This window comes from Chelon labrosus (assembly GCF_963514085.1).
Source record: "Chelon labrosus genome assembly, chromosome: 8".
Lineage (NCBI taxonomy): Eukaryota > Metazoa > Chordata > Actinopteri > Mugiliformes > Mugilidae > Chelon > Chelon labrosus.
Genome location: NC_140358.1, coordinates 19,928,093 through 19,955,755, shown reverse-complemented (window position 1 = coordinate 19,955,755; position 27,663 = coordinate 19,928,093). Strand labels below are relative to the sequence as shown.

The 27,663-nt window shown below is 45.0% G+C and overlaps 1 protein-coding gene across 1 annotated transcript in view; it reads right to left on the bottom strand.

The window, feature by feature from the left end:
- The window catches only part of tenm1 (teneurin transmembrane protein 1), a gene marked incomplete at its 5' end in the record, with an annotated part of 159,791 nt that extends 132,704 nt beyond the window's left edge, over nucleotides 1-27,087 (bottom strand). Inside the window, 2 exons of the mRNA XM_084549760.1 lie at nucleotides 23,290-23,625; nucleotides 26,871-27,087. Of these exons, the coding sequence (XP_084405886.1) occupies nucleotides 23,290-23,625; nucleotides 26,871-27,087 (553 nt within the window). The remainder of the gene's footprint in view (nucleotides 1-23,289; nucleotides 23,626-26,870) is intronic.
- Nucleotides 27,088-27,663: the final 576 nt, after the last annotated feature.

Genomic DNA, 27,663 nt, shown 5'->3' with positions numbered 1-27,663 from the left:
GACTGTCAAAAACTCTCCCCTCTCTCTCCCTCTCTCTATCCCTCACGCACACACAAGCGCACAAAACACTAAAAGCACAAGCACATGTGTCCAAAAAATGGCTCTGGCAAGAGCAGAGACGAACGCGGAAATGCTCAGCGCACATTCAGAGAAATCGGCGGTTAGAAAAACACACACCACCGGCAGCCCCCCTGCAGCGAGAGGAGATGAGTGCCAGGAATACGCTCGCTGCATCAAGCGGCACAGGTGTTATCAGAGTGGTTTGCAGGAGATCCCGCCAAACAAAGTACTACTGTCATCTCTAAAGAAGTAGCAGCACGGAAATCAACCCAAACAAACGGAATGAATGCTTCACAAAGTGTTTAGCAGATTAGGCGGAAAACTCTATGCATGATGGGGGCCCAAATCCAAAGCTCATTACATGTGGCACTGAATTAGGAGCTCACACGAGCCAGTATGCGGCTCTATCCCCTGGCTCATGTCTGATTTCCATCCCCTGCTACCCAGTGAATGAGGTAAGAGAGCAATCACATCAGCCAGGCATTGGGCATCTTCTATAAAAGCCTTTCTTTATTGTATATTTCCACCATCATCCCAAACTGGCAGGACAGAGAGCTCTGATTAGCATCAAAGCCTTTGATTGCCCCACTCAACAATCAGTGCTGCTCTCCTGTATGATGCCTGCTGTGATGCATAACAGTGTGTGTGTGTGTGCGAGAAAGAGAGAGACAGACAGAGAGAGAGAAAGCGTGTGTGACTGGTGACAGAGGGGAGAAATTATGAAAAATCACGCCGGTGTACCGAAATGACTCCTCCATATGCAACATATGTGCAGTGGCTTGTGTAGGCCCACGCACTTTAAAACGCAATGTTTCAAGATGAACCTTTAATTTGCGAAGCCCACCCTTTGATGTTGCGCATCGCAGCACCATCCTCCGGCCCGGACAATTCACTTTGGCCCCCCGAAAACAGGCTGCTTCTTTAAAGATGCCTCTCTCTCTCTCCGGCTAAATATGATTAGCTGCAGAGGACATCGTAGCTCTCTCCACAGCTAATACATTTAGTATGGATTGTCTGAGGGCTAAGGATACAGCTAGCAGAGAGATCAATATTCTAAGTCAGAGTCTGTCTGGAGAAGAGGAACCATGCTGGGAGATGGTTAACTGTTCTGAAGGAGCAAATGCTGTCTGGAAGCACCGAATGCCAGGAATCCCACGGTATTGAACACTTCTTCAAAAGGTAATGCTTAATGCTCAAGCTGGGCGATAGGTTATGCCAAGTGTCTGAATCAAGCAGGGGGCTTGTTAAAGATTTGTTGTGGATATCTCTAAGGATGAGAGATTATATAAGGCAAATCTGGATGATTCCTTATAGTCTATAGTGCACCACTTAAGACTAAAGCCCCATAGGGCCTTGCCTCCATAGGGCTGATGTCAAAGTGGTGCTCTAAATAGAGAAGAGGGTGTCCTTTGAGATAGAGGGGAAAAAAGGACCCAGATTTAAGTGGCTTCATTTGCATGCGTGAATCCCTCACTTAAACCCATTTGAATCGCGCACACACGAGCAGACACAAACAGACATGCGCACAAATTCCAGGGCGCACACACTTAGCGCAGACACATTCCTCCCCACTTTTTTATTTTTTTTTATTTTTTCTCCTGGAGTCAGAGGACATTAGCACTGCATCTATTTCTGGAGGCCCATTAAGGCCGTAAAACATTTAAGATCCGCGCAGAGTGATTCCCACTGTCAGAATGACCCGTTCCTTCCCCGTTTCTCCTGCTCGTGTAAAAAAAAAGCTGACACGAAGCTTGTGACAGAAACATGTATTCGGTGCCGTTCTGGATTCGGCTGAGTGGGCTGGCGTGCCCGGCTCGCGTGGGCGGGGCGGGAGGATGCGGGGTTGAGAAGAGTTAGGTGGAGGAAGGGGTGGGTGGGGGTTGCCGCTGTTCGCCCGCCAAATGGGTCCATTTTGCTGAAATGTGAAGCCTGCACTTTCCTGACACGCTATAATAAATCTATCAATTGTGCGCGGGTGTGTATGTGTGTGTGTGCACCATGCATGAAGAGGAAATTGGTGGCATCTAAACAGGAAATATCCCCTTCCTCTCTCCTCCAGAGATGTGACAGTCATAGTAACAGCCGGCAGCTCGGCTCACCATAACACAGGATGGCATGCGCCTTATAATGGAAATGCATTGTACCAGCGAGGGACAAACACGCACCTCACAATGGGCGCGCGTGTATTCAGACGCGCACACCTACAGGAGCTAATGTGGGATGAGTAGACTACCTTGTCTGCCTCCCATCTTAAATCTATACATAAATATATCATTTTCCGTCCGGCGAGGACTAAATCCATGAAAGCAGCAATGCTAGGCTACTTTAATGTGAAATGACAGGCTTCTGCTGCTCTTAGAAGTCTAACAAGCCTGAACCGTCACCATTTCCAGAGGGGGAGTACGGAACGCTTGCAGAATGGCACCGAGGCTCTTCTCTCTCCATCTCTCTCTCTGTATGCGGGTTTATTATTCCGCACAACTCTGAACATCCCCTCAGCCTATGTTTCAACAATGACCTGTTGCTTTAATGTCTTTGTACATTAATGGACTTTATGTGTCTGTGTGCCGTGACCTTGGCGCTCTGAAAGGCTAAATTATTTATATAAATGTTCCCCGAATCCCCAGTTTTAGCTTCCACACACAACGAATGAAGAAATAAGAAAAAAATACACATATTTCCTGTTTTCTTTTTTTTTCCTTTTGACGTGTATTTCACAGCTTCATGAAATGTGATTCTGTGGACGCTAATATCTAATGATTTACGCAGTTGTAGGGCGATTTTTTCTTAACAAAAGCGAACATAAATAGTTTAAATATAATATAATACATGTTTTATATCATAAATTATGGCTGAAATGTGTAAGCTATGCTCCGCGCATTAATTAGAAGAAGTGCTACTTGGAAACAAGGTGTCCGCTGTTAAGACACAGCCATCCTTCATTCAAACTCAATCTATAGCCACTTCATTTCATTTGCCCAATCTATAGCGGAGATATCAAAATCTGAACTGCATTCTTCTGGCGCATCTCAACCCACGCACGTAAAATAAGAGATAATAACAATTTTATGGCTTTACGAGACCGCTCCATTGTGTGTGCCAACTAGAGACAATGCAGAATGCATTATCCGCAAAGACTTGTTGCTCTCGCCTCGTAACACAGGACAGATTGCATTACCTTTGGGATTTCCGAGCCGATCTAATTTATGCAACACCAATATAATCAAATTAACTGCGTAGAGATGACACTTATGAATCAAGACGGAGGTGCACCGTATGTACTTCGCTCGCGAGCACATTGACTGTTAACAGCTAGGCCAGAGAGCCCCTAAATTAATTTTCAGGATTTATGGCAGCATCGAGAAATTAAATAATTAAGACAATGAAGCTTTTTGTTAACGCTTCAGTCGGCTGAACTCCCGATGACCTTTGTGTCATGCTCTTCGTCCAGTTTAGCACTTTTATTCTCACTATGGTCTAATTATCATGTCAAGATAGGCTGAGCAGAACATTCATTACCATGTGAAACAATGAATGGATGGATCTCTTGCCGTTTGTTACTATATTTCTTCTGCCTATTATTTTTATTTTGGCCAAACACTGATATTGACAGATATTCACATGGCTGTTCTCCAAGACAGAAGTACAAGGGATACACAATGCTTTACAGAGTTATGTTACAGTACTATTTCTTGTAAGCCAATTCATGCACCTTCACTTGAGACCCGAGTGATTGAATTGATCTTTTCAGAAAACATGTCAAACTACGAAAAAAAAAAAAAAGAAACTTGTCTGAAGAGCTTGTACATTACAGTCCGTGTCACTTCTAACTCCCACTACTGACCTTAGGAGAGAGGCCAGCCATTTTCCTGTCACGACATACGGTTTCTCCTCCTTCAGACACCACCGTGGCCGTACGGGCGACCCACGAGCCGGTCGGGGCTGCTGAACACGATCCCACGCCGACTTCCCACCCACAGACGCTGTTTATGCCTGATGGTGTGCTCAGCCAAGCCCGAAGCGCCGCTGTCATGTCTACGGGCGAGCGCTTCACCCCATCCGTGCCACCGCGCTGTGGCACCTGAACTGACCGACGATCGAGCTTCGCAGGCGACGCAATTAAAATTCTGATTACACACGTGTTCAAAGTTGGCTAGTCAGCGATTGCATGTGTTCAAGGTTCGCAGCTACCGGGACACTGGTAGGCAATGCTTTTAAAACGCCGTCAAGGGGATTAATTACATGACTAGAACATGTGCTTGAAGGTTGCCAGTGTACTTTTAACTCAGGTTGAATTGGTACCACGTTTTTTTCCTTTAACCATTAAGAAATTGTTTATGTTAGATCAAAAGGTATATATCAAACCTTATGTTGGCTCTTTGAGGTACAAAAAAAAATTTGCTTTTCAGTACAAAGACCAATCCCTCCTGTATCCCTCCATTTGAGTGCGTCGTGTTTTCATGTATCGACTGTGAAAACGAATTTCCTCTCAGAGGATAATAAAGTATCTGTCCACTTTACTGAGGTGCAGGCTTGTACTGCCTTTGTCAATAATATTCGCGGAGACGTGTTTTTTCAACGCGCCTACTGCAGCACGGGGGAACAGTCAATATCCCACAATGCACCTCTGACCTGTGGGCAAACCTGTCTCGCTCTTCCTTTCAACTTCCGATGGACATCGATTTTCAAGCAACTCCCACTCATATATAAATGTGGCAATTGAAGAGAGGTGAACGGGGATGTATTTTAAGTGAAGGCCAGGGGCTTTGAGTAGGTCAGAAAAAGGCAGGAGAATATTTTCTCACATCCGCGGAAAAGCTAAAAAGCGCAGTGGCGTCGTAAATTAAGTGGCAAAAAAAAAAAAAGAATCTGTTGCTGATGTTATTGTTCTCCTGATCGCAAAGTACACCGCGTAAGTGCGAAGAGTGTTACACCACGGATGTATGATATGTGAGGTACTATTCTAGGGTGAAAGTGTGTGCGTACGTATATGTGTGTATTAGTGAGGGGAGGCGGTATCTAGGTCTGCGTGATGAATCTGTTTCAGTGGCAAGCAAGGTGCTGCTAGCAGCATGCCGTCTGTTAATTCACATTCGCCGCGGGTGGTTAGAGTCTGTGACTGATGATACCGGGAGGTGTTGAGAAATGGATGGAGAGAGGAGACAGAGACTTGACAAATGAACAAAAGATATGTGCCGGATGATCCCCGATGTCAGCTCTTGGAAAAACAAAATGTATAGTGTAAGTATACAGCGACTCCCTGTCATTTATTTAACAAGTCCGTTCCCTCATGGATGCACCCTAGGAAATAATTGCGCACAAACACCTCAGAATTGCAAAGTATACACTGCAGCGTGAAAGAATCTGCTTTCACAAAAGAAATATTTCAGCTCAATGTGCTGGAGCGTTAAGCCACTCTGTGCTTGTATAAGTAAAATTAGCGGGAGCAGCAATCTCAGCTTGAGAGGTTTTGATCTCTGAGCCATCATGTCTTCATTAAAGTATTGACCGATGATTGCAGCACCGCCAACCAGCCGTGTTTATTTCGGCAGCGATTATAGCCTGTGTTACAGCCACACAATCATAACCTTCTTCTGTGATAAACCTTCCCATGCGCGCTTGCCTCCCATGGCCGTGCAACGGTCATGAGAACATTAATCCACAGGTTTCTCTCCCTTGTTTTCCCTCTCCGCCTCTGGCCAAACATTAGCGGTGATCGTGCATCACCCCGCATTCATTCCACTAATGAAGCATACAACCGCAGATATATACGTTTGATTCATTGCCCGTCTCACCCACTTGCCTCCCTCGCCCCTTCTTTACCTCCCCCTTGCTTGAAATATCAGGGGAAATCCATTCAGCTGAGACAGACCTGATGTAAATAGCTCTTGCATAAGGCCGGCCTACTCAACATCGCACCAGGAAAAGAAGCAGCCTGGGCTATGAGGACAAACCAAGATTTATAGTTAGTCGCTATGTGCATCACTTTGTGTTGTACAGGTAGAGATGCAGCCCCAGAACTGGTTTACAGTGTTTGTCACCTCTCTGTTTTCCGTCTTGTAAAGCAGGAAGAAAAAAAAAAATCCAGCCACATCAACCACACCACATAAATCAGGCATGAAAACATAATGGTGAGGATTTGACTGAGGGCAACCAGGGACAAAGACAGACATATGAGATATTACTCTCATTCATTCTTCCTCCCTCTGTTTCCTCCGCGCGGTCTATGTGCTGACCCATCTCTGGTGCTGACCCAAAAAAAAAAAACTAGAAAGAAGAACCGCATCCACCTATTGTCTGCTGCATACTCCATTATCTCTCTCTCTCTCTCACTCTGCAGCTACAAGGGAGCTCGGCTCACGCTTCCCCGAGGTGATCATCGCTCAGCACATCTCACTGGCTAGACTCATTTCTGCGGCGGCTTGTTCCCAAAATCGTGCGGGGATCTACCCCACTCAGGCTGCCGCCGTTCCCTTTATTCCACCAAAGATAGAAAAACAATAGACGGATGTACTTTGAATGTAACACCACACCCTCCTGGGAGGGAACCAGATGATGAGCATATTTCTAGGCTCTGTCTAAAAACTACACATCCGTAGTTCCTAGATTATGATACACCCCGAGCTTACAGATGGACTGAAAGAAAACTGATACACAGTATGTCCTGATTACTATTTTCTCCAGACTGACAAATCAAATCCCGCTCCTCCAAATCCACAATTTGGGAACTGTAATGAGGCAGAGTAGGTCTGGCTGTAGGTGCTCATGGTTGTCTGTCTCTCTGTGTTAGCCCTGCGACAGACTGGCGACCTTTCCACCTCTGGTCCAGTGACAGCTGGGATAAGCTCCAGCCCCACCGCGACCCTCCAGAGGACAAGCGGTTACAGAAAATGAATGAACGAATGAATTGTTGATGACTCATCTTGCACTTGGGGGCGTATACTAATTTTGTGCCCAGTGAAGCGCTTTCCTTAATTTTCATTTCACACTCCCCCTGCCTTTCTTCTTCATCACACCCAGCTTGAACATGTACAGTAGGGGCAGCGCCTGCTCAGGCCATTGGAAAATAATATCCAAATAAAATAATAAAATATGCACAAGCACGTAGTTTTGTGTGGACAGATTGTAGGTCATGTATTTCTTGAAGTTTCTACACCCAAAATATAAAAGCAGAAATGTAACGGGAACGGTTTAAAAAACTTTGTCTGCTTCTCAAATGCTTCTCAAATCTTAGCACCGACAACCAGCAGCATAAACATCTGTCTCTGACAAATGGATACAACCACAACTAATACAATCTTTTAAATTGTAGTTTAGTTTTTTTTTTCTCCATGCCGGATGTATCATTCAAATATTTATAGTGCAGGCAGGAAAATGACAACCGTGGCCTCCAGACATCATCAAACATGTATGGAGGTAAGAGTTAGAACTACTTGGACTATATATATATAGAAAAATAAACATTTTGACTAAGCTACTTAGAAGAAGAACTATTTGATGGGGGCATTGTCTTCTCCACAAAGGCCCCAGAGGGCCTACAATCAAGAATTGTTGCCTTGCATAAAGCGGGAGAGGGTTATAAAGTAACCCGAAAGAATTTCGATATCGATCAGTCCACAGTTAAACAGAATGTCTATAAATGAAGACACTATATTTCTGTGGCAAGTGGTTGCCCAGCTAAGACGGCACGGTAAGAAAAGATCCTCTGAGTAACAGCTAAAGGCTTAAAGGAGCAGACCCCTTTTTTTTTCAACTGCAGACATTTTGAATTGTCACAGTAGGGAAAGCTAAGGTGGAATTAATTATGTCACAGTTCCATTAAGTGTTCCAGTAAGCAGTGACAGCGAACCAGCATGCGCCCGTCAAGGATCTACCGCCAGTTGGAATGCAGCCATCATTAAAACATCAGTGCGCCTCCTGCTGTGAGAGTCAAAATGTCCGCTGTCAAGCCAATGCTGAGCATCTCCGCTGTCTGTTACCCAAGAACACGCGACAGCCTACAGATCTGACTGATGCAAGACTACATGGCGTGAAAAGGGAACTGCATTCCCAAAGAGCTACGGGTGGAGCAGCATGATTAGCGGATTCTTAGCTGCCTTTGGACTGGGATACCCATCATCAAGGGTAAATTGATTTCCTCAAGGTATCTTTTACCAAGTCAGAGTCCAGACCTTAAACCTTATACCGTGGAACGACCTCAAGAGAGAAATAATATGGCTTAGCTTAAAAAAAAAAAGAAAGGTTATGTGATGAAGAATGGTCCGAAATCTGACTGCGAAGTTGTACACGTTTGATCTGCAGCTACCAGAAATGCGTGTATGAGACAATCAATGCCAAAGGAGATGAGTTCTTCAACAAGTACTTCCAATAAAGGCAAAAAGATTGGAAGTGTTTGCGCATTAAGCACATTGTGTTTGTATGTATATTTCTCCCTTAGAGAAAGATCAGATCAAACAAGACAAATTAATGCAGAAAACTACCTCGTTCCAAAGGTTTAACATCATTTCCTTGCCACTCTAACATCATTTTGTAGGATTACAGGTTATGTAAGAAAAAAAAAAAGAAGTGGAACTGGGACTGGAACATCCTCTGGAGTTGGTCCTGGATACGTACACACTGATACTCTGTCTGACTTTAGGCTAATTTTAGAAACACGGTCCTAGTCTTTATTGGATTCTGGAAAGTTTACACTCCAGCCAACATTACAGGATTATGTTAGAATGAAATATGAGTCGGATTTGTACATTTCATACTTTAAATATTAGGACTGCGTGTCTCCATACCTCAAAACACAACAGCGATTCTCCTTTATATTCAGTGCCGTCTGTGCTGTTGATAAGACGGTGAGGCTGTTTTTCTTCTCTGTAAATCCAGCTCTGGCCTCAGACTCTTAGTAACATGTCAGACAATGAAATGTCAGTCAGAGAGTCGTGGAGAAAACTTTGGCTTAATTAGCAAACTAGCCATAGGAGATGCAATCTGCCAGTAACAGCTGCTGTTTCAGACGGCGGAATAGACAGAGATGAGAAATCTGCTCATGCCTACCTCCGCCTGAAATCAAGGAACTTTTTCAAGAACCGCTACACGTTTTCAACGTATACCTGCCGCCATTAGTATTATGAACTATTATGTTTCATGCTGGAATGGAAAGCTTGACAGGCGTGGCAACATTAACTTGAGGGGAGGGTGGAGCTTTCCCTCTTGGAAGCGCTAAATTAACAAGCGCACATTAAAAGCAGGGCTGTTACAAAGGCTACAGTACATAAACACGGGGCCCACTGAGTAACATTAAGTCCATTCATTCATGATGCCCCTTATGCCCACTCCCACCACCTCCTCATTTTCTTGAATTTTATAATATTATTTTTCTTTTCTTATAATAACTGCTTGCAGAGGTGCAGCAGTGCCTGTATGCAGGTTTCCGCTCATACCCACCGCTGGGTGTGGGGATTTTCAGCGGGCTGTAAATAGCCACAGTAGGTATTCAGTGCACAAATGTTGCAGAGTAAGACTGTAGCCAGTCATGTTACAGCCATTCATGTAATCTAATAGCATTTACTGCACAGATTCTAGTTCTCTTTAGCTTTTAAGGTAGTGCGTCTTCACTGGTAACATAATCTAGATATATATATATTTTTGTGCCCGTTGCTGCTTTACTCTCATATAGTGTTACCAGGGAGAAAGAAAATCTGCCATTGATGACAGCTACGCACAACTGGGAGACAATCATCAGGATGACACGATTCAACAAACATAATGTTAGATAACGGCATTACGCTTGCAGATGTGTGGGCGTGTATTGATTAAACGGTGGAGTGAGTATTCAGAGACAGAAAGTAGCAGTACTGAACTATACAAAAAAAAAAAAAATCAATTGCTATCGTACATTGGAAATGTTTGAAAGATGTAATGTACCATCTTAATATCTCTTAATTCAGAAAATCCATATCCATGTGAATGTGATGCGAATGTGGAAAAGACGGTTATTCCCACTGCTACTGTTAATGTGGAGGCGGCGTTTTACCGCAGCTGTTGGTTAGTTCAGTTTGTTTCAGCTGCCTGATATACTCTTCGGCAATGCAATCTATGAAAGAGCGTAACACTTGATCCACTCATCATGTTGCGAAGCACAGGTATGAAGTCGGCCAAATTGGACACGGTCTGGAACAAGTACAAGTAGCACAAGTACAAGTAGCTTTTAATTAAGGAGTACTTGGGAACTTGGAAGTAGAGCTGGACCCAAAAGGTTTTCAATTTTGGCGGTTGGAAATTCTTTTCTTCGTTTTTTGTATTTTTATATTAGCTCTGTGATAGACTGGCGATCTTGCAGGGATAGGCTCTAACCTTCTTGTGACCCTCTAGAGGACAAGCAGTAACAGATAATGAATTAATTTCACTCAAACTGAGAAGGTATACCTCCACATTTTAACAGTAATCTTTTTAATTCTACTACTAAAATGTGGAAGTACACCATCTCAGTTTGGATGCCTAAAACCCCCCTCGCTCACAGCAGAACGGCGAACCTCGGGCTGTGACGCTTCAGTTCACCGTAGCTGTTTAAACCATGGCGACACGCTGAAGGCCTCAGCTGTGTGGGAACACTTTAAACCGAGCAATGACGAGATAAAGGCAATTGTAAACTGGCCTACTATGGTGGCACAACAGGCACGAAAAGTCCCTTGATCGCCGTAAGAAACAGGCCATGGGATTGTTTGTAGTGTAGCTTAGCTAATGTCTGTCGTCCGTGATGGAGCTGTTTATTAGATGTTTAAACATAGCAGCGCTATATGGTGCATCTCAGCCAGGACAAATGACTCAGTGTCCTGGCCTCTATTTTTCAGCCACACCCTACCCCTCCTTTCTCCTTTCAATGACCAAAGCTGTGAAGATTCACTGGTGAGTATCACTGATCATGTTTCCAAAAAGGTGCAATGGGACTACCCTTACTTAGTCGAAGAGGAGGGGCATTTTTTCAGGAATCCTGCGAGTTTCCCATGGGATGAGGAGTCAGGGCAGGGAAAATGTCGGAAAAAAGGAATCATTGTAGGTTATTGGTTGCTTGCATCCAGCTGACAAGCGCATGATGTGTATGGATTGATGGATCAAGTTGTTTCCACCAAAATTCAAATGCCATTAATGGGAAAAAATCCAACGGCAAAGCCTTTTATGACAGGCCTTTTGTAAATATCAAGGTTAGTCTGACATTTTTTAAAGTCAAATTTCAGTTCCTAAGAGTCGAGAGCGACAAGTATTGAATCAAAATTCACTGCATTATGATTACAACCCTCCCACTCTCTTAGAAATCACAACATGCACATGGAATAAGAGTGAGTCTTCAAGGACTGGGACGGGACAGGGGTGTTTTTTTAGGATATGGGAAATCAGCTCCTCTGTCGACCCTCCGCTTGGGAGGAAAGTGTATATATCTAGATACCGCTGATTGCTTGCAGTTTCTTGCAATCGCTAAGTTACTTGCAATCACGGTGATTCACGTGTCGTTAATCTGCGGGTCGCATGCATTTCATGGAGTCAGCTAAAGCATAAAATGCTCCTGTATGTTTTATGTAAAGGTCTGCTTGCATGTGCTCTTTCTACATGTCGTTCCACGTAGTCTCCTCAGTGTTGTGTGCGTGTGTGTATTGGCCACGGCATCCACTGAATATTATCCACCTTGGCCAGGCTCGCTGCGCCGGCTGGTGTTGATCTGATTTTGCTAGTACACACATATTGGGGAAAAAGCAAACATCTGTTTGGATCAGAATGCACGCACACGCAGACATTAGTACAAAGTGCGCACTCCCTCGGAGGCCCGCGGACGCACACACACTCACCCCACCCACCGCGCGCGCGCACATAAACACTATCTGGAAATGGCATTGAGCATCTGTTTGGACAGCGCCAGCACATTCTGTTTTTGTGAAACACTGGCAAGAGCCCCGCATTGGCCGTGAGGAGCTTTTCTACTGCGGCGGGGTGACCGGGTGACCAAGCTGCCGTCCAATTGTCTGCCTGCTTCGCACGCACATGCGCATACACGTTCACCTGGAGACACCGCAATGCACATTCAGTTCCTTCCCCCTGATAGCGCCACTCTCTTTTCCCACGTCTCTCGTAAAAATGCTCACGCTTTTAGCAGCATTTTTGAAGCATTTTAAGAAGCTATTTATTTAATGGCGTGATTATCTATCTGGTGTTGTGTCGATCTATCAGGCAAAGATACTGGGCGCCCTCTCCTCAGGCTCAGGTGGCAGCTGTTCAGGGGACACACGAAAGCTATTTTATGTGTTTGTGATGTTTTCTATATGCACACATTGCAATCTTTGTCACGGCATGACAGCGGATGAATGAATCTTTAACACAAGGGGAAAGTGGTTCATCAAACTGTCTGCGCCGAGCACCACTGGGCACACACACGCGCCGACAGAAGTCCTTCTTTCAGAAATGAAAAGCTAAAATTAAACACGGCGCCTGCGTGGGCTACGGAGGCCTTGGGATAATTCTGCGTATTGTAAAGATGAAGGTGATGTCTTGTGCCAATCTGTCATGTCTCATCTTAACAAACGTATCTCTTCGGGGACCGCCAGTTTAGCATTTAGCACGCACATACATCACATCAATGCCACTCGAGTAAAGCACCCCATTTGTGTCTCCGGCAGCTGGGCTGGGGCGCAAGGTGACGCGAGTCTGGGCTGTGTTTGCGCGCGTGCACCGTGTGTGCAGAGAGAGAGGGAAACAGAAACAGAGGAAAACAAACAGAAACAGAGGAAGGGAGAGAGCGAGACAGAGACAGGACTCTGAGGCAGAGAGAGTTAAGCCAAGGCCTGGAGGAGTATTCAGTTATTTACATATGCAGATTGTGGTCACCCCAGATCCCTACCCTCATCAAGAGAAACCAATTAAAAATCTCTTCATTTAATGTTTACCTTAATTAACCGTAACAATTAATGGCTTTCCAAAGTCCTATTGTGGCGTTTTCAATTAAAAGCTGTCTGTGACAAAAGCTCCACTCGAATCCTATAAATCATTCAGATAATTCTCCAGTGAGCAGAGGAAGTCCGTCCCAGGGCAAAAGTGAAGGAATGAAATAGACTCATGTATCACTTTTTTTTTTTTTTTTTTGTCCTTTTCCCTCACGCTTTTTTAGATGCGCATACCTTGTCCTTTCTGTGTGGTCATGCGTGCGCGCGCAGGTGTCCAGCCATGCAACCAGCAGCGCTCATACTGGTCAGCAGATTGTTGGGCGAGACCCAGTGGACCATTAGCCGTCCGTAGCTGCCAGGGCCGTGCGCTGATAATGACAGGTGGTGCGCACGCCCCGGAGGTCTGACAGGCTCAGGGCACCGTGCCATGTAACAACAGCCTTTACTACTGGCACCGCGACCGCGATGGAAGCCTTTAACACGAGGCAGTGACGCAGCCATGGCAGAGAAGCATCCCCGGGCTGTCCTGCATCACAAGGGCCGGGGCGGAGGAGAGGCCATCACCACAAGCAGTTAAACTAAAATGGCAGCGATTGTTAACGCCGGGGAAACCGCTACGCTGTCATTACTACCAGTGACATGCTCTTCGCAAATGTATTCAAATCCCTGTGCAGGCCCGGATGACAATTCTGATTATCAGACAAACAATGAACCTGTGGGTTCATTATTCAGACGAGGAGCTTTTTTTTTTTTTCACAGAGGAAGCGTGCTCAGCGACAGGTCAGATTCATCCACGCCAAGGATGTTATTGTGCGGGGTACAAAGGTCTCGGTTTGTTTACGTCTCTTATCCTTTCTCTTTAATTGCTCATTTAGGATTTCTAGATGTTCATTCATGAAAGCCAGTGTCGTTCCTCAATGCCTGCGCGGAAACATTTTCCATATCATTAAAAAAAAAAATGTTTATTTCGCTCTCCACTCCATGGCAACAACATCCTTCTCAGTTCAGCCGTGTTATGGCTGTACTTTCTAACACAAATCCAAAATACACACCACACACTGACCCCAAAACAAAACAGTAGGAGCATGTGTGGGCATCTATCTGAGCATGTGTGTGTGTGTCTGTGTCCAAACAGGCACCTTTGTGTCCTCCACCCCCTCTCAGCCTCTTCCCCCGGTGCAGAACACTCTGATTTGCACTAATCTCTCGGTACACTCTCAGGGCTATTGTTCCTTTCTGCTGTAGAGCTTATTCATGTGCCACTCACCGTGCTCTCCTCTCATTTTAATACTCCAACAGCGCTGGGAGCTAAAAACAGTTTTAAGCCCGCTTATTTGACTGTTTATTAAAAAAAAAAAAAAAAAAGCTTGCCTCTCACCTCCTCTGCTGTGTAGGTGAGCGGGGCCACTGTGCGGGATGTGGCCGCTTATTAAAATGGCAAGTAGCGGACGGACTCTGTGATGTTTCCATCACACAGTTTATGTATACAGACAGCCTGTAGGCAGGCAGCGGACAGCGTGAGATGAAAGCCGCTGCCGATGTTCTGATTTGATGACTGTTGCCATGGCGGCGAGATGAGACTGGAGGAGGGGCATGAGCGTTTGCAGAGGGGGCCAAAGAGAAAATGATCACTCCAGCGCTTACTCTCTAGCTCACGCACGCAACCACGAGCATAAAACACACACCCCTTACCCCCCATCAACCGGCAGTACAGTCCAGTGAGTCCTCCTCTGGATCAGTGAGCTGTAAAGGTTTATCATTAGGACAACAGGGTGGGGTCCAACATCCTGACAGCTTGTCAAGAACACAGGCCTGCATGGCTAACTGTGTGATGAGGCTGCTATTAAAGGAGAGGGAAACCACACAAGTGCGCCGCAGCCGCAACAAGGCACCTGGCGGATTCATAGTAGCTCTTCAGCCTCTCCCGGATGTCCGAACGTGCGGTTCAATAAAAACGGTTTCTGGCTCCAGCGGACGTGTTTATAGTGTTTCCTCTGGCCAAGCGCAGCACCAGGGTTAAGTTGATCATCTCTCACTCTGGTAAAATAGCCAGGGGAGTCCATGTACCACTAGATCAACTCTACAACTTAAAGACCCTAAACGTTACAGCTCAGATGATCGATATGGCACTGAGCAATGTTCTTTACGAGCTAATAGACAAATCCATTCCTGCAAAACCCCTTGGGCCATGGGAAGGCAAGAAGGGAGTTAGAGTACGCGGCTGTTTGCCTGATGTGGCCACTTAGTCCGGCGCTCGCACGCGCACACAAACACACCGGGGAGGCCGGAGGAGACAGTAGGAAGCTGCTCGTGTGTCTGTGCGTGTCCGCAGTTGCGGTTACGTTCGCACATTTGCAGATGTCTCTATTTTAGAAGGCATTGTAGTCTCCGGATTCCGCCGAGGTTATCGCGGCCGCAGAGCTGCCAAAAGGAGATTTGTGTCTTTCAACATCAGACGGAGGAAAAACACATAAAATCCATTTCAATCACATTGCTTGAGCGCTCTTATCTGACACCCCTGGATAAGAGAGCTTACATGAAACATTTGTAATTCCCCCACTATCTAATTAAAAGTCCAGATTGCCTAATAAATGTCAGAATTGCATCATGAATTAGAGAAATCCTTAAAATCTGATTCCCATCTGAAATCTAATTCTGAGCAACACCTGTTGCTGTTTCACCGCATTCCATCAGTGCAACGAAATGGTATTTCAAACACGTCTTTAACACATTTCAAATCACTGCTAACCAAAATTAATTTAAAACTCGCCAGTATTTTTTTAAATGACGGCTCCCTAACATCCAGCGCAATGTCTTCACTCGCCAGCGAGCCTCTCTGCCTTCCCCTCTCCTCTCTGTGCCCTCTCTTTGTCTTTCTTTGTGCCGTGCGCTTGCTCATTAAACCGTATGGTCAGTTTTTTTTTTCTTTCTTACCCAACTCGCGCAGCCTTTGTCTCCATGCCCTTGCTAACCTTCTACAATTCTTCTTACTTGAGCACAGCTTGGTCAAACTTAACTGAAAAACTTTGGCACATCATTATAAAAATATAATGGGCCATGTTTATAAAGGATATGAGGGCCCTCTATGACATTGTGCGGTCCCCCGAGCCCCCGAGCAACCTAGTTTATATCCACCATGTAACATTTATGTTTGAGGTAACATTCAAGCTTGTCTTGTTTCAAGGCAAGGACATCTACAGCGTAGAAATATATCTTAAATTACTTAATTTGAAGGTCTAATAGCAGCTATTTCTGGGGCAAAAATGGCTCGTTTACTTAGCTGGTAAGTAAAGACCTGGCCGCATCTACTCCGTTACAAGTGACGCTCACACTCTCATTCATTTTGCTTATCTTTCATTTATTTGACAAGCACAGTAAGAGAAAATGGAAATGAGAGAGGATAGATGTGTTAAAAAAAGCCTAGTGGCCCCATTCTCTAGTAATTATAGTGCATTTTAAATTAGCAGTAAGTGTACAATGTAGTTGGAAAACATTCCAGCAAACTGGGACACATGAAGGAGGCTGCTATCTCCTGTATTGGTTTATTTATTTATTTTTTTTACTTTTTAGCTCAACCATTTTTTTTCATAATCACATAATCTAAAAAATCATTTTCCGATTAGTTAATTAATTCTTCATGCCCGAACTGTGACAAAAAAAAAATGGAGCTGTTTGAGACGTCTTCATTATTCCTTTGTGAGACCAGCACTAAAAATCTAAAATGGTTTCAGTTTCCCGAAGATGTAAAATAATAATAATAATAATAAACAATTCTAACATTTGAGAAGAAACCTACATGGAATAATCCAGTTCCACAGATGAAAAATGCATACACATGAATAGATGTATTATGGCTGGGGAGAAATTTTGTTACGAGAAATGTGTGTGTTCACGTCGAGTCGCAGGCTGTCGAGTGTAAAGAAATTAATGAATTGCACTTCTGTTCCAATTACTTTGTCTTAAACTAGGTGTTAGATCTAAGGTTTTTAATATTCATTTAGTAACATCCGTACCTTGAAAAAAAAAAAAAAAAAATCCATATAACACCAGCCTGCTTCGTGTAGAATAAAGACAATGCTGAAAGATAAATGCAAATGTACATCGTTTACTTATACAGAACCATCTGGTGGTGCACGTAATTACATCACAACACTATGATGTATGTCTACAGTCCTTAAACCCGTTCTCTTTTTTTCAGCCTCCCCAATTCTGTTTCATTCTTCCTGATCCCACAGAACGTAAATGTAGGTTACATTTGTAACTCTCGCTCAGCCATACTCCTAGTCGCTGTACACTTCTCCATCTCCCATTATTTCGGTTGCTCCCTACCTCTGCTTCGCTTAACCCTTTACAGGGCGAGGAACCATATTTGGTAACGTCCACACACATTTTAAATGGCGTCCCCGTGCCTCTCAGTGAGGTCGAGAAGCATGTGGTTTTCACCCAGCAAGTCAGTGAAGATCAAGGCGACATTCTCAGGTCGAATGTGGTCTGCAAGGTCCACCTCTGCATGAACACTCAGCGTAACTGCTGCTACCGCAAAGAAGCAGCCTAATGCACTTATGTTCTGATGGTCTAAATACATGTTTACACTGTTTTACCACTAAAGGGTAAGGAACTATATACGGTAACTTCACTGACCTGATTTTCTACATTGAAAAATGTCACAAAAGTAAAAAAAAAAGGCTTAGTTCTTATGACCTACAATAACAACATTTTAGAGTTTCCAACTATTTCAATGAGTGCCCAATAAAGGGTTTACAAATCCTTGCTGGTTGACATAAAATCTTCTGCTAAATGGTACGCTGGAACAGGAATATCACCACAGACACCAGATTTCTAATTTTCTGCGAAATACACAGGGATTCACCTGTCACATTAATCATCATTGTAATGTAAATGTATTGTTCATTTTTTACTTAGAGGTAGCGTCGTTTAAAATCTGCCGAACTGCATTTCAGTTCTGAGTTCTGTTCTGTTGTGTTTAGTTTGTTTAACCGCCCGGTCCGATCAACAGATCCAGACTGACCTGTCTCGTTGCGTGGGAATCGCATCCATACTCAACCATCTTTCTGTACTACTGCGTTCATAAGGCTTGATTGCCAACACGGGGACTCTAAATGTATGAGGCAATTTCAAAAACCCATCTTCTTCAAACCATTATCTGCAAAGTATGGTGGAAATGGAACACTCAAAACCTTTCTAGTGTACTAATTTAGCGCTGTGATCAGACAGTTATAAGGGAGCTGTCAAGTTTTTAAAAAAAAAAAAAATAATAATGGATGTCCTGCAGCCCAGTCAGGACCAAGTGCTTAGTCGGGCCATGGTAATTACACAGATATTTGCATTTTAGCACAGAAAGTTATCTGCTATAATGAGTGATAGGGCCTTTCACAGGACTGCTGTTTTCAATTGCCTCAGAACCCCTTCTGCTCGAAGCACGGAATATGAAAAGTGCAGCGATGTAAAACCAGGAGGCTGTCTGCTACATGCCAATGTGTCAATCGCAGAAGTGGAGGGGGGGAAAAAAAGATAAAAGGGAGAAGAGAGAGAAGAGGAAAACTGATTAAACTAACGACAAAATTGTCAACTAATTAGCATCTCATTATAGGATGGTGTTGTAACCCAGATAATGCAGCTAATGTCATTTTTTTTTATTATTCCACATTGCAGTAATTCAGCAGACTGACATCCATCTGCTCTTAGTCGTCCTTTTTCCTCTGCGTTTTATTGTCGTACTCCCTCCCAGTGACTGAGCGCCAGAGTCAGTGACCAACAACTCTAAAGCTTATTAACCCACTCTTCTTCACTTAATCCATGAGGAAACAACAGTGGAATAACTGACAGGTACATGGACTTCCTGAAGTCTTTGTCAAAAAGCAGAGACGCTATAAATAGAATCCGAGCTGATTGGAACCTGTTGTGCGTCAATAAGATATTTAGAACACCATGTAACTTCTTTTAAAAACCCTAAATTGTCTTTTCCTGTCTGTTGGCTTACGGATTAAACAAACAACTCTCCAGTGAGTCAGGCCACTTTCTTTTTACTTACATTCTTCATGCTAATAATAAACTAACAGGCCTTTTCCGGGGCAGACATCTGGACTTGTCACAATAGGGGAAGCACAGGTGTGTTAATGATTGTTGTCTTCCGCACAGGGGAGGTCCCACTTTTGTGCATGCTGGTTCGCTGTCACGGCTTACTGGGACATTTAATGGAACTGTGCCACACCTGTTCTTTTTCCCTGCTACGCCGAGCCAGGCTGTCCGCAGTGAAATAGGCTAATTGTTTGCTGGCGTTGCGGCAGATTTCCGACCGCTCTCGTGCTCTGTAAAGTGGCAGCGTCGAGCTTTCTTACGCATTTGAGCAGCAACAGGTTCAAAGCTGGTTCATTAACATCACAGAGAGCCCAGAATATAGAGATAGATTTACAGTATAATAGGTGGTTTAGACTGCTACGTCAATTTGACGCTGTATCTACGGCGACAGCGCAGAGCATACGCGGACCCTAGCGCCATAGCTGACGTGCACCTCCCCAGAAATGGAACCATGTGTCGCCACGACACAGCCAGCAAGAGCTGTAATTGGTCCCCTTGGAAGTAGTAGTAATTTAGTATTTCCGGCTGCTTCTCCATCTCTGCAATTTTCAAATTGTTTGTTTTGCCAACTAGTGTTTGGGTGGCGTTTTTACAGAGCGAGCAAGACTGACGAGTGCACAAGTATAAATGGCTCGCACCAGCGTAGGCTACATGCGTGAGTTACGGCGTCTAGTACTCTAAATGAAGCTTAAGATCAATTGCGAATTGAAATGTCCACAAAAATACAACTCCATAACTGTTCCTTTGGGTTCAATACTTAATAATATACCTGTAGCTCTTCTTTATGTTTAATGTGTCAATGAACTGCATGTACTATAAGTGAATTGCCCCTCAAGGGCCGTGACTGATTGGCTGATCATACAGCAGCAGGAATGACACACATCCGTCCATGCCCAAAGGACAACATCCTTAATTAATCATAAATGTTAACTATCCCTGACACAAAGGGCAGATTTGTGAGGTTCAAACAGCAGATTGCTTTGGATGAGTCCCGAGATCACGCTTTATCTCATACTTGTTAAAAGTAAAAGTTCAACATATTTTACTGTTGAAAGTCAGAAGTACATGTTATAGTTGTTGTTTTTTTTCTTAAATAAAATATCTATTTTCTCTGCAACTTCTAGCGGTGTCTAGCCACTTAAATAGTTTGTGTTCTTTCGTCCGTGGTTTGGCTCATCCTCAAACCCACGGAAATCTTACTACAGCTGGCGGTAAAGTTTGTAACCCTGGTAACAGACAGACATGAGGGTGGTATTTATATTCTAATCCAACTCTCTGCAAGAAAGCTAATACTTTATATCTATTCTTTCAATATTAAGCAATAAAAAAAGGCTCGATATGCGCGTGTAGTCACCTATGCACTGTATAATACGGTCAAACTAACATTCACTTTCAGGTCCGGGGAGGATTTTAATTCCAGCTCTGTGGCAACACTTCAGTCAAAGCCCATCCAAGAGCGTTTAGAGTGAATGGGAACAGTGAACGCAACCGAGCCCTTGTTGCTCAGCGTCAGTGTTGACCTCATTAATGTTATTTTGGCTGAATGGGTGCATCCCTGCAGCCAGGTTCCAACAAATTAGTGCACATGGTTTTACACTGACATGTTTAATAAACGCAGCCGGGTGCACGTTTTGGCCATACAGTGCATGTCTATCCATAGGCGTGTGCCTCTGTCGGTAATAAACTCTAGCTGAACTGCACTTTGTCTTTCTACTGCCAATCTCCTCCGTTCTTGCAGTGCACCGTCGTCGATTCGGGGTGTTGATGTTTTCCCGAGTTTGTCAGCAGGTCTGACTGGTTCGCCAGGATTCCTACAGCCCTCCTCAAGGGAGGACGTGTACCCCTCCCCCCCACCACTGCCGCCGCCGCCGCCATTGCCACCGCCCATCACAGACACATACATACATGAAAGAGAATAAAAGACAGACATCTGTACAAACGAAGCTGCACACACAAACCAGATCTCTTCCTCTGTTACTCTTTCTTAATCTGCTGCGCCCTCTCTCTATTTTTCTCACACACACACCTCTCTCTTTCGCTATATATATATATATATATACACACACACACTTACACACACACCCATGCGGTGACTAAATTGACTTGTCAGCTTCAATCAGACCAGGAACAAAAGGATTCCTGCCAATCTGAAGCTGACATCATTAATGGGTTTGAGGGAGGGGGGGCGAGCGCCGAAGACAATGGGAGTGCAAGGTCGGGCCGACTTAAAATGCACTTTCATTTTGGCAGGGACGTTAGCGTTTTGATTCCAGCCCCTTTACGCCAACATCTTTTCGCGAGTGGCTCTAACTTTCATTATCGCCGGGAACAGAGGGGCGTGCGAGACTTTGTTGTGCTGATGGAGAGAAATGTGACATCCATAATGCATTTCCTATTAGAGGATGCCACGCATGGACACACCTGGCCATGTGTCAGAGAGAGAGACGGACAGGAGGAGGATGAGAATAAATGGGCTCCCGGTGGCGGAGAGGAAGAAAGAAAGAAAGACAAAAAAAATTGAAAGTAAAAAAATAAAAACGGGGGTTGCCAAGTAAAGGATACCAATGCAGAGCAGAAAACACAGAGGGAAGGGGTGAGTGGAAAGAAGGAGTGTGCACTTGAGAGTGTGTCAAACTTTTGAGAGCCATAGGACGTACAGTAATTATCATGTGACATATGAAATCCATGCATAAACCAGCTTTCCTGGTGCATTGTAGGAGGGAAGCCTTTGAACATTTAAATCCCCCCCTATCATTTCTGTGACTCCATCCATCCTCTCTCTCCTCTGTTTCCTCTGCTGCTCTCCCATCTGCTTCCCCCCTTTTCGCAGCTTTAATTCTGACCCTGGGTAAAGATGGAGTCCCTCATCCCAAATGGTAATAACTTTGGTCCATATGCACACAGCCATCACAAATTGATTACTGTGTAATGCTGCAAGCACTCCTACTCTCTCTCACTCCCACACTCTCTCTCATTCTCCCTCTCTCCCCTCTTCCAACGTATGATTTTCTACGAGGCCGACTCCCTGTCCAGTCCGCCTGTCATTAAAAAGCTCCCCTGGGTGCAACCCAAACACAAACAAGCACATCCTAAAACCCTTCTCGCATGATCCCTCCCATCTCCCGTCTCAGTTTTCTCACCCTCCCTCCGTCTTTGTCAAACGCACGCTCGAAACAGCTTCTCCTTCACCTGTTTTACCCTCAACCACTCATTTCCTTTTATTCTCATTCTAATTATACCATTACATTACCATTTCTATTCTCTCATTAGCATTTTTCTGCTCTCCCTTCCTCTTATTCTTTCCGACTCTAATTCTCTTCTCCCCCACCTCTCTCTCCCTCTCTCTCTATCTCTATAACCCTTGCTTCCCTCAGCCACTGAATGCGTTCCACCTTTTTTGCGGCACATAAACAGACAGTGCCCTTGGGGACGGTTTGAAGAGCTCCGTCTTTGTTTGTGTGCACCTCTAACTAACTCTCCATCTGCGGGGAGCCCAGCCAAGCCCAGCAGTGCAAGACAGATAGCTGGCACCATCCCAGACTCTTCTCTAGTTGGCCCCATATCTTCACCCCCGCCTCTCAACTTCTCCTTCCTTCCAGGCTAGAGTCTCCCCACAGAGGCGGTTGTCAGCTGCCCTCAGGCAGCCAGTCAGGCACTCTAGACCCCTGCAATTTCTTTTCCACAAAGCCTTGAACCAAAATCCGCCCCAGCTTCCGAAGGATGTTCAATCCTATTCCAAGTCACACACGCCGCCGTGGGTGTTCGTCACCGGACTTTCCTCCGGCTCCATCCCCAGGTTCACCTTCTCTACCAGCTCACTTCAGAGGCTAAATAACCAATAGGCACATTCCTGCATTTAGTCACATCAAAGGCTCTTCAAAGAACGAGGAACTCAAGCATTAGCGTTAGTTCAAAAACTTCAAAAAATCATATAATTGCCCAAGGCTGTAACTTAAAGCTTGAAAGGAGTCATGATGTTATGGGTTGTGTTTTGTTGCATTCCTTGGCGAGAAATTTCTTTTCATTTTAATGAAACGATGAGAATTTAATGTGAAATTCAGTTTTGAAGGTAAAATATAGAAGTGGCCTGACTTCAGAACAATGCAAGCTAACTCATACGAAACTATCTGCAAGGCTAATCTCCTGTGTGCATTTACATACTGGCGTCAATCCTCTTGAAGAGTGATAAGAGGTTTTTTTTTTCACTCACCATTGTCAGGCTCAGACTTCCTGTCGTGCTCGGTGTCAGTGAGGGAGAGGGCGGAGTTGGCGCGGCTCGTGAGGCAGGAGCTCTGCTCGGACTTCAGGCCGCGCATCCACATGTGCTGCAGGCCGTGAGCAGGCGACGGGTCCACCTCCGGCTCCGTCTCCACGTCCGAGCTCACGCCAAGGGAGTAGCCGCGGCCGTGGACGTGAGCGGCCGGCCCGGAGCACAGCGCCTCCTCCTCCTCCTCCTGATGCTGCTGATGCTGCTGCTGCTGCTGCTGCTGTTGGTGGATGTGGTAGTCCGGGCTCCTCATCTGCGCACTCTTGCAGAAGTCTAAATCTGGAGGCGGGGAGTGAGAGAGACGCGCAGATTGAGCCTCTAACAGGGGGCATGTGTTTTTATTTGCTTCGCCAACTAAGCTGACCAGGTGTTTGTTAGAGACAGGCATTTACAAGCCAAATACCCAACACCTCCCAATTATGTCAAGAGACAAGCTGTTATTTGAGCAAGCATTTATTAAGTTTTTCATCACAGGACCAAATCAAAATGCCACCCCCAATTTCTCTTAACCATTTGCAGCGAGGCTATATCCTGTTCAGGCTGCCTGACGTGTGTTATTGAGCTTGAGATGTATTGAACTGCTGCTCAAACAGAGCCCTGATCTCATCTATATTCTCCTTGGTGGGGTGAAGAGATCAGATAAAGATCAAACCTTATTAATATTGACTCAGACTGAGGGAAAAATTGAGCCTCATATGCTTTCAGGTATTAGTACGCCCTCCAATCCCAAGCATCAACCTGCTATCTGAGAACATCAGATATACTGTGTTAGTCCTCTGGTTACACTTCAATTCAATTCTATTCAATTGAGCCCTGCATTTTTTCTTCCTGTAGAGGCGGTTGAGTAAATTTTCTTTCTCGCCACCTGAGTTTTCCTTTTGGACAGTGTAAGTGGAAGTGATGGAACTGATGCGATTTTAAAGAAATAAAGGCAAAAACTGAAATCTATACAGATAGTAAGCCCGGGAACATATAGGCTCTGGTGAAAACTCAGGAAAGGAAGGAAAGACTTCCCCTCCGTCTCACTTAGTGCCCTTAATGTGTGTGTTAGGTCAGGTCCTCTGAACACGAACCGCAGAGTTGCGGTAAAAGCCACAGTCCTGTTGACCACTCCATTGACCAGCGATACGTCCTGCTGTGCCGGTTTGATGGGGTCAAGACCAACTGTGGCTCACATACTGTTCCGCTGGAATTAAACCGGCCTAAGATTGGTCACCACTACACACTACTGTTTAGCTCAAATTGGCTGCAAGAGGGCAATTCAGGAGCAAATAGGCTATTTCCCAGTAGCAGCAAACATGGATTGACTGCAAACCGAAAAGTTGTCAACCCATTTCATTTAGAAACATATTTATAAAGCTACGAGGGGTTTGAGAGAGTGATTACAGGGAAAATACTTTCCATTTCCTGCTATTATATTTAGCAAAAAAAAGGCAATTTATATATGACAGCACTTTTCGACACTACTTGTTATTTGACATAACAGTCTGGGTTTCAGCCTAATGCAGATGTAAAAAAAAAAAAAAAAAAAAAAAAAAGGAGACAATAATAGATCAGGGAATAATCTTAAAGAAAAAAGTAGGACAAATTGAGGGAAGATAATGGGGATCGAGAAGCTCCCTTTTGTCCTTCTGCGTGGCCCCTTACTTTTTAAAAATCTATCCTAATTACAGACTAAGTTTGATTAACTACCTGAAGTCTCTCTAAATAGTATCCTCTACTGTCCAGCTGCCAGAATCAAGATGAGGGAAACTCAGAGTTGCTGAAAACTCATCTGAGACTCCTTTAATTGTCATTGTGCACGCTTAGCAATACTCTTTGTAAGCTTAATGAACTCAGACTGATCTAATATGTGACTGGTGGAGATGGTGGGCACCGATAGCAGGCTGAGGATGAGCTGGCACTATTCTGGACTGAGAGAGTGGTTCATCTTTTCGTATTTACTGCCAGAGGTTTAACGGGAATAAGCCGGTAAAGGATGGGATTACCGTTGTTTAACCGATTTAATTGTGAGATGTTAAAGAGTACAAGGTGCATTCAGTGGTGAAAGGGTCCTCGCATACTCAAATGATCAGAATCATCCGAGGCTTATGAATAATTCAAACATTTATTCTGTAACACATTTCTAGCTTTGCAAATGGAACGCTGAAAAGCGCTAACTAATTAATTTGAGTTAATTATTTCGGTCAGCTGTTTCGCGCGCTCCAAAACCCATCACGGAGACGGCGATCGAGCCGTCTATCTGTCCGTCTATGAACAGTATCTTTCAGAGGCTTAGCAGGGACAGGTGCAATGCAGGGGCGAGCAAATAAGTTAAACGGAAAGAGAGGTATTTGTAATATTGGGGCAAATAGACAGCTGGGAGAGGACGCGGAAAGAGAGAGGAGATGGGAGGGGAGGCCAAGATGTGACGGGTTTAGAAGATGAAGGAAAAGATGAAGAACATGGGCGGGGAATTAGAGGGGAAACGAATCGGCTGATCTTTGTCAGGAACACGGTAATCCATTAAAAATGTCACTGGAGGCAACGTCCCCCCTTAACAGTTGGTTACTTAGGTAGGGTGTACTATATATAACTCCTTTGCCCAAAGATGAACAGATGTGCTTTGCAGAACCGGCTGCCATTGACATTTCAAAGTCTGCTTTGGGGGGGTCCTCGGCACCTAACCATATGACACCGATGGCAGGGGATGTTGTTTGCTGTGTTGTTTGGGTAACTACTGAAAAAGGCAAGTGGTCTTTGACACCACAGCGGCGCCGTGGAAGATAACGAAGCAGCAGCATAATGACGAACGGCCATCGACGGGTGGGTGCACGGAGAACAGTATGACAAAATCCATAGCAGGTGGCATTCAAGCCATGAAATCCCCGGAGCGACCTGCTTGTCGGGGGTTGTAACTGTTATGAATGGCTAATGTTGCTTGTTGGCATGGTGGGTAGGTCTTGCAGAGAGGCAGGAGGTTGAGGTAGCGGAAAGAGTACCTATTGATCACCGTGAACCCCGCACAGCGGCATGCTCCTGATGAGGTGCGGATTCTCTCTTAACACCACACATGACCTGCATAAAGGCCATCCATCACAGCGCGTGTTGGCCCATTTCTCCTCCTGTCACCGGCAGGAAAGAATTTTTCGGTGTGTACGTGTCGACGCGCGGGTGTGTGTGTGTGTGCGCCCCTCTGTCCGCCCGTGTCTGTATCTGCGAGTGTGTGTGTAATGAAGGGTGGTGTTCCACCCCAGGTGAGGCCAGAGAGGTTTGGGGTTGACCTAGTTTAGCTGTGGGAGAGAAATATCACCTCCGTGGAGAAGAGGTAATTGGCTGCCTCCGACTGTCCTTCTGGCTCATTGTGGACTGTAATAGGTAATTCACATAGGTCCTTTTAAAGACCTCTCTGTGTGTGTTTGTGTGTGTATTTTTTTTCTATGTGTCTCTTTTGGAGCCAGTATTCATAGAGTGTCTGTGCAACAGTGGAAGTATGTTTTTAGGTAACCATTAGCACGCCCTGACGCCGTGATAAGCGCTGTTACCTGGTTGGGGCTGGCTGTAGTTGCTCTGCCGTTCCCGATGCGAACCGAGGGTGAGGCGCAGCTCGTGCGTGTAGTCGGGCAGGGTCTCGCGCGAGGTGTAGGAGCGGTGATGGGTGCGGCCGTCCTCGCTCTCGTCGGACGAGCTGGTGTAGGACATCTCCATTTCATGGCGCCCCTTCGACAACGGCTGGTAGGGTTTACTGTCCATCTCCTCCATGGCTCGTAGCGCTCCACTTAGTCACTCAGCACAGCCACAGCACAGAGCACAGAGTCTGGAGGCAGGGGAGGTGAGAGGAAAGACACAGTGAGGGAGGGAGAAGGATGGGCCGGCGGAGGAAAATGAAGGGAAACAGGGGATTAAACAAACAGGGTGGAGGAGAAAAAATAGCACAAGAAGACTGTTATTGAACACGGCGGAACAATACCGCAACATCTGCTCATTCCAATTACAGCCAACATTCATATACAGTATTTGGCTTCTTTCATATTTCACACCAAAGGTTAGTTCCAAATCAATACACTGAGAAGGGAACGCGGTGGTAGCCATTATATCCAGATGTGTTTGAAGAGAAATTGGCCAGAATCAGCTTAGCGTTCCGTCGGTTGCGGCTTTCTCCATGAGCTTTATCTCTTTTTTACAGACGGGCATTGACAAGCCGCAGATAAATCAACAAATTTGTAGCCGAGCCCAGCGCCTGTCACTCTCATTAAACACTGTGACTCACCAGATTCTGAAGTAATGATGAAACGCTATTAGACACCAGTCTTTACAGTGTCATTGCCCTTCCAAGTG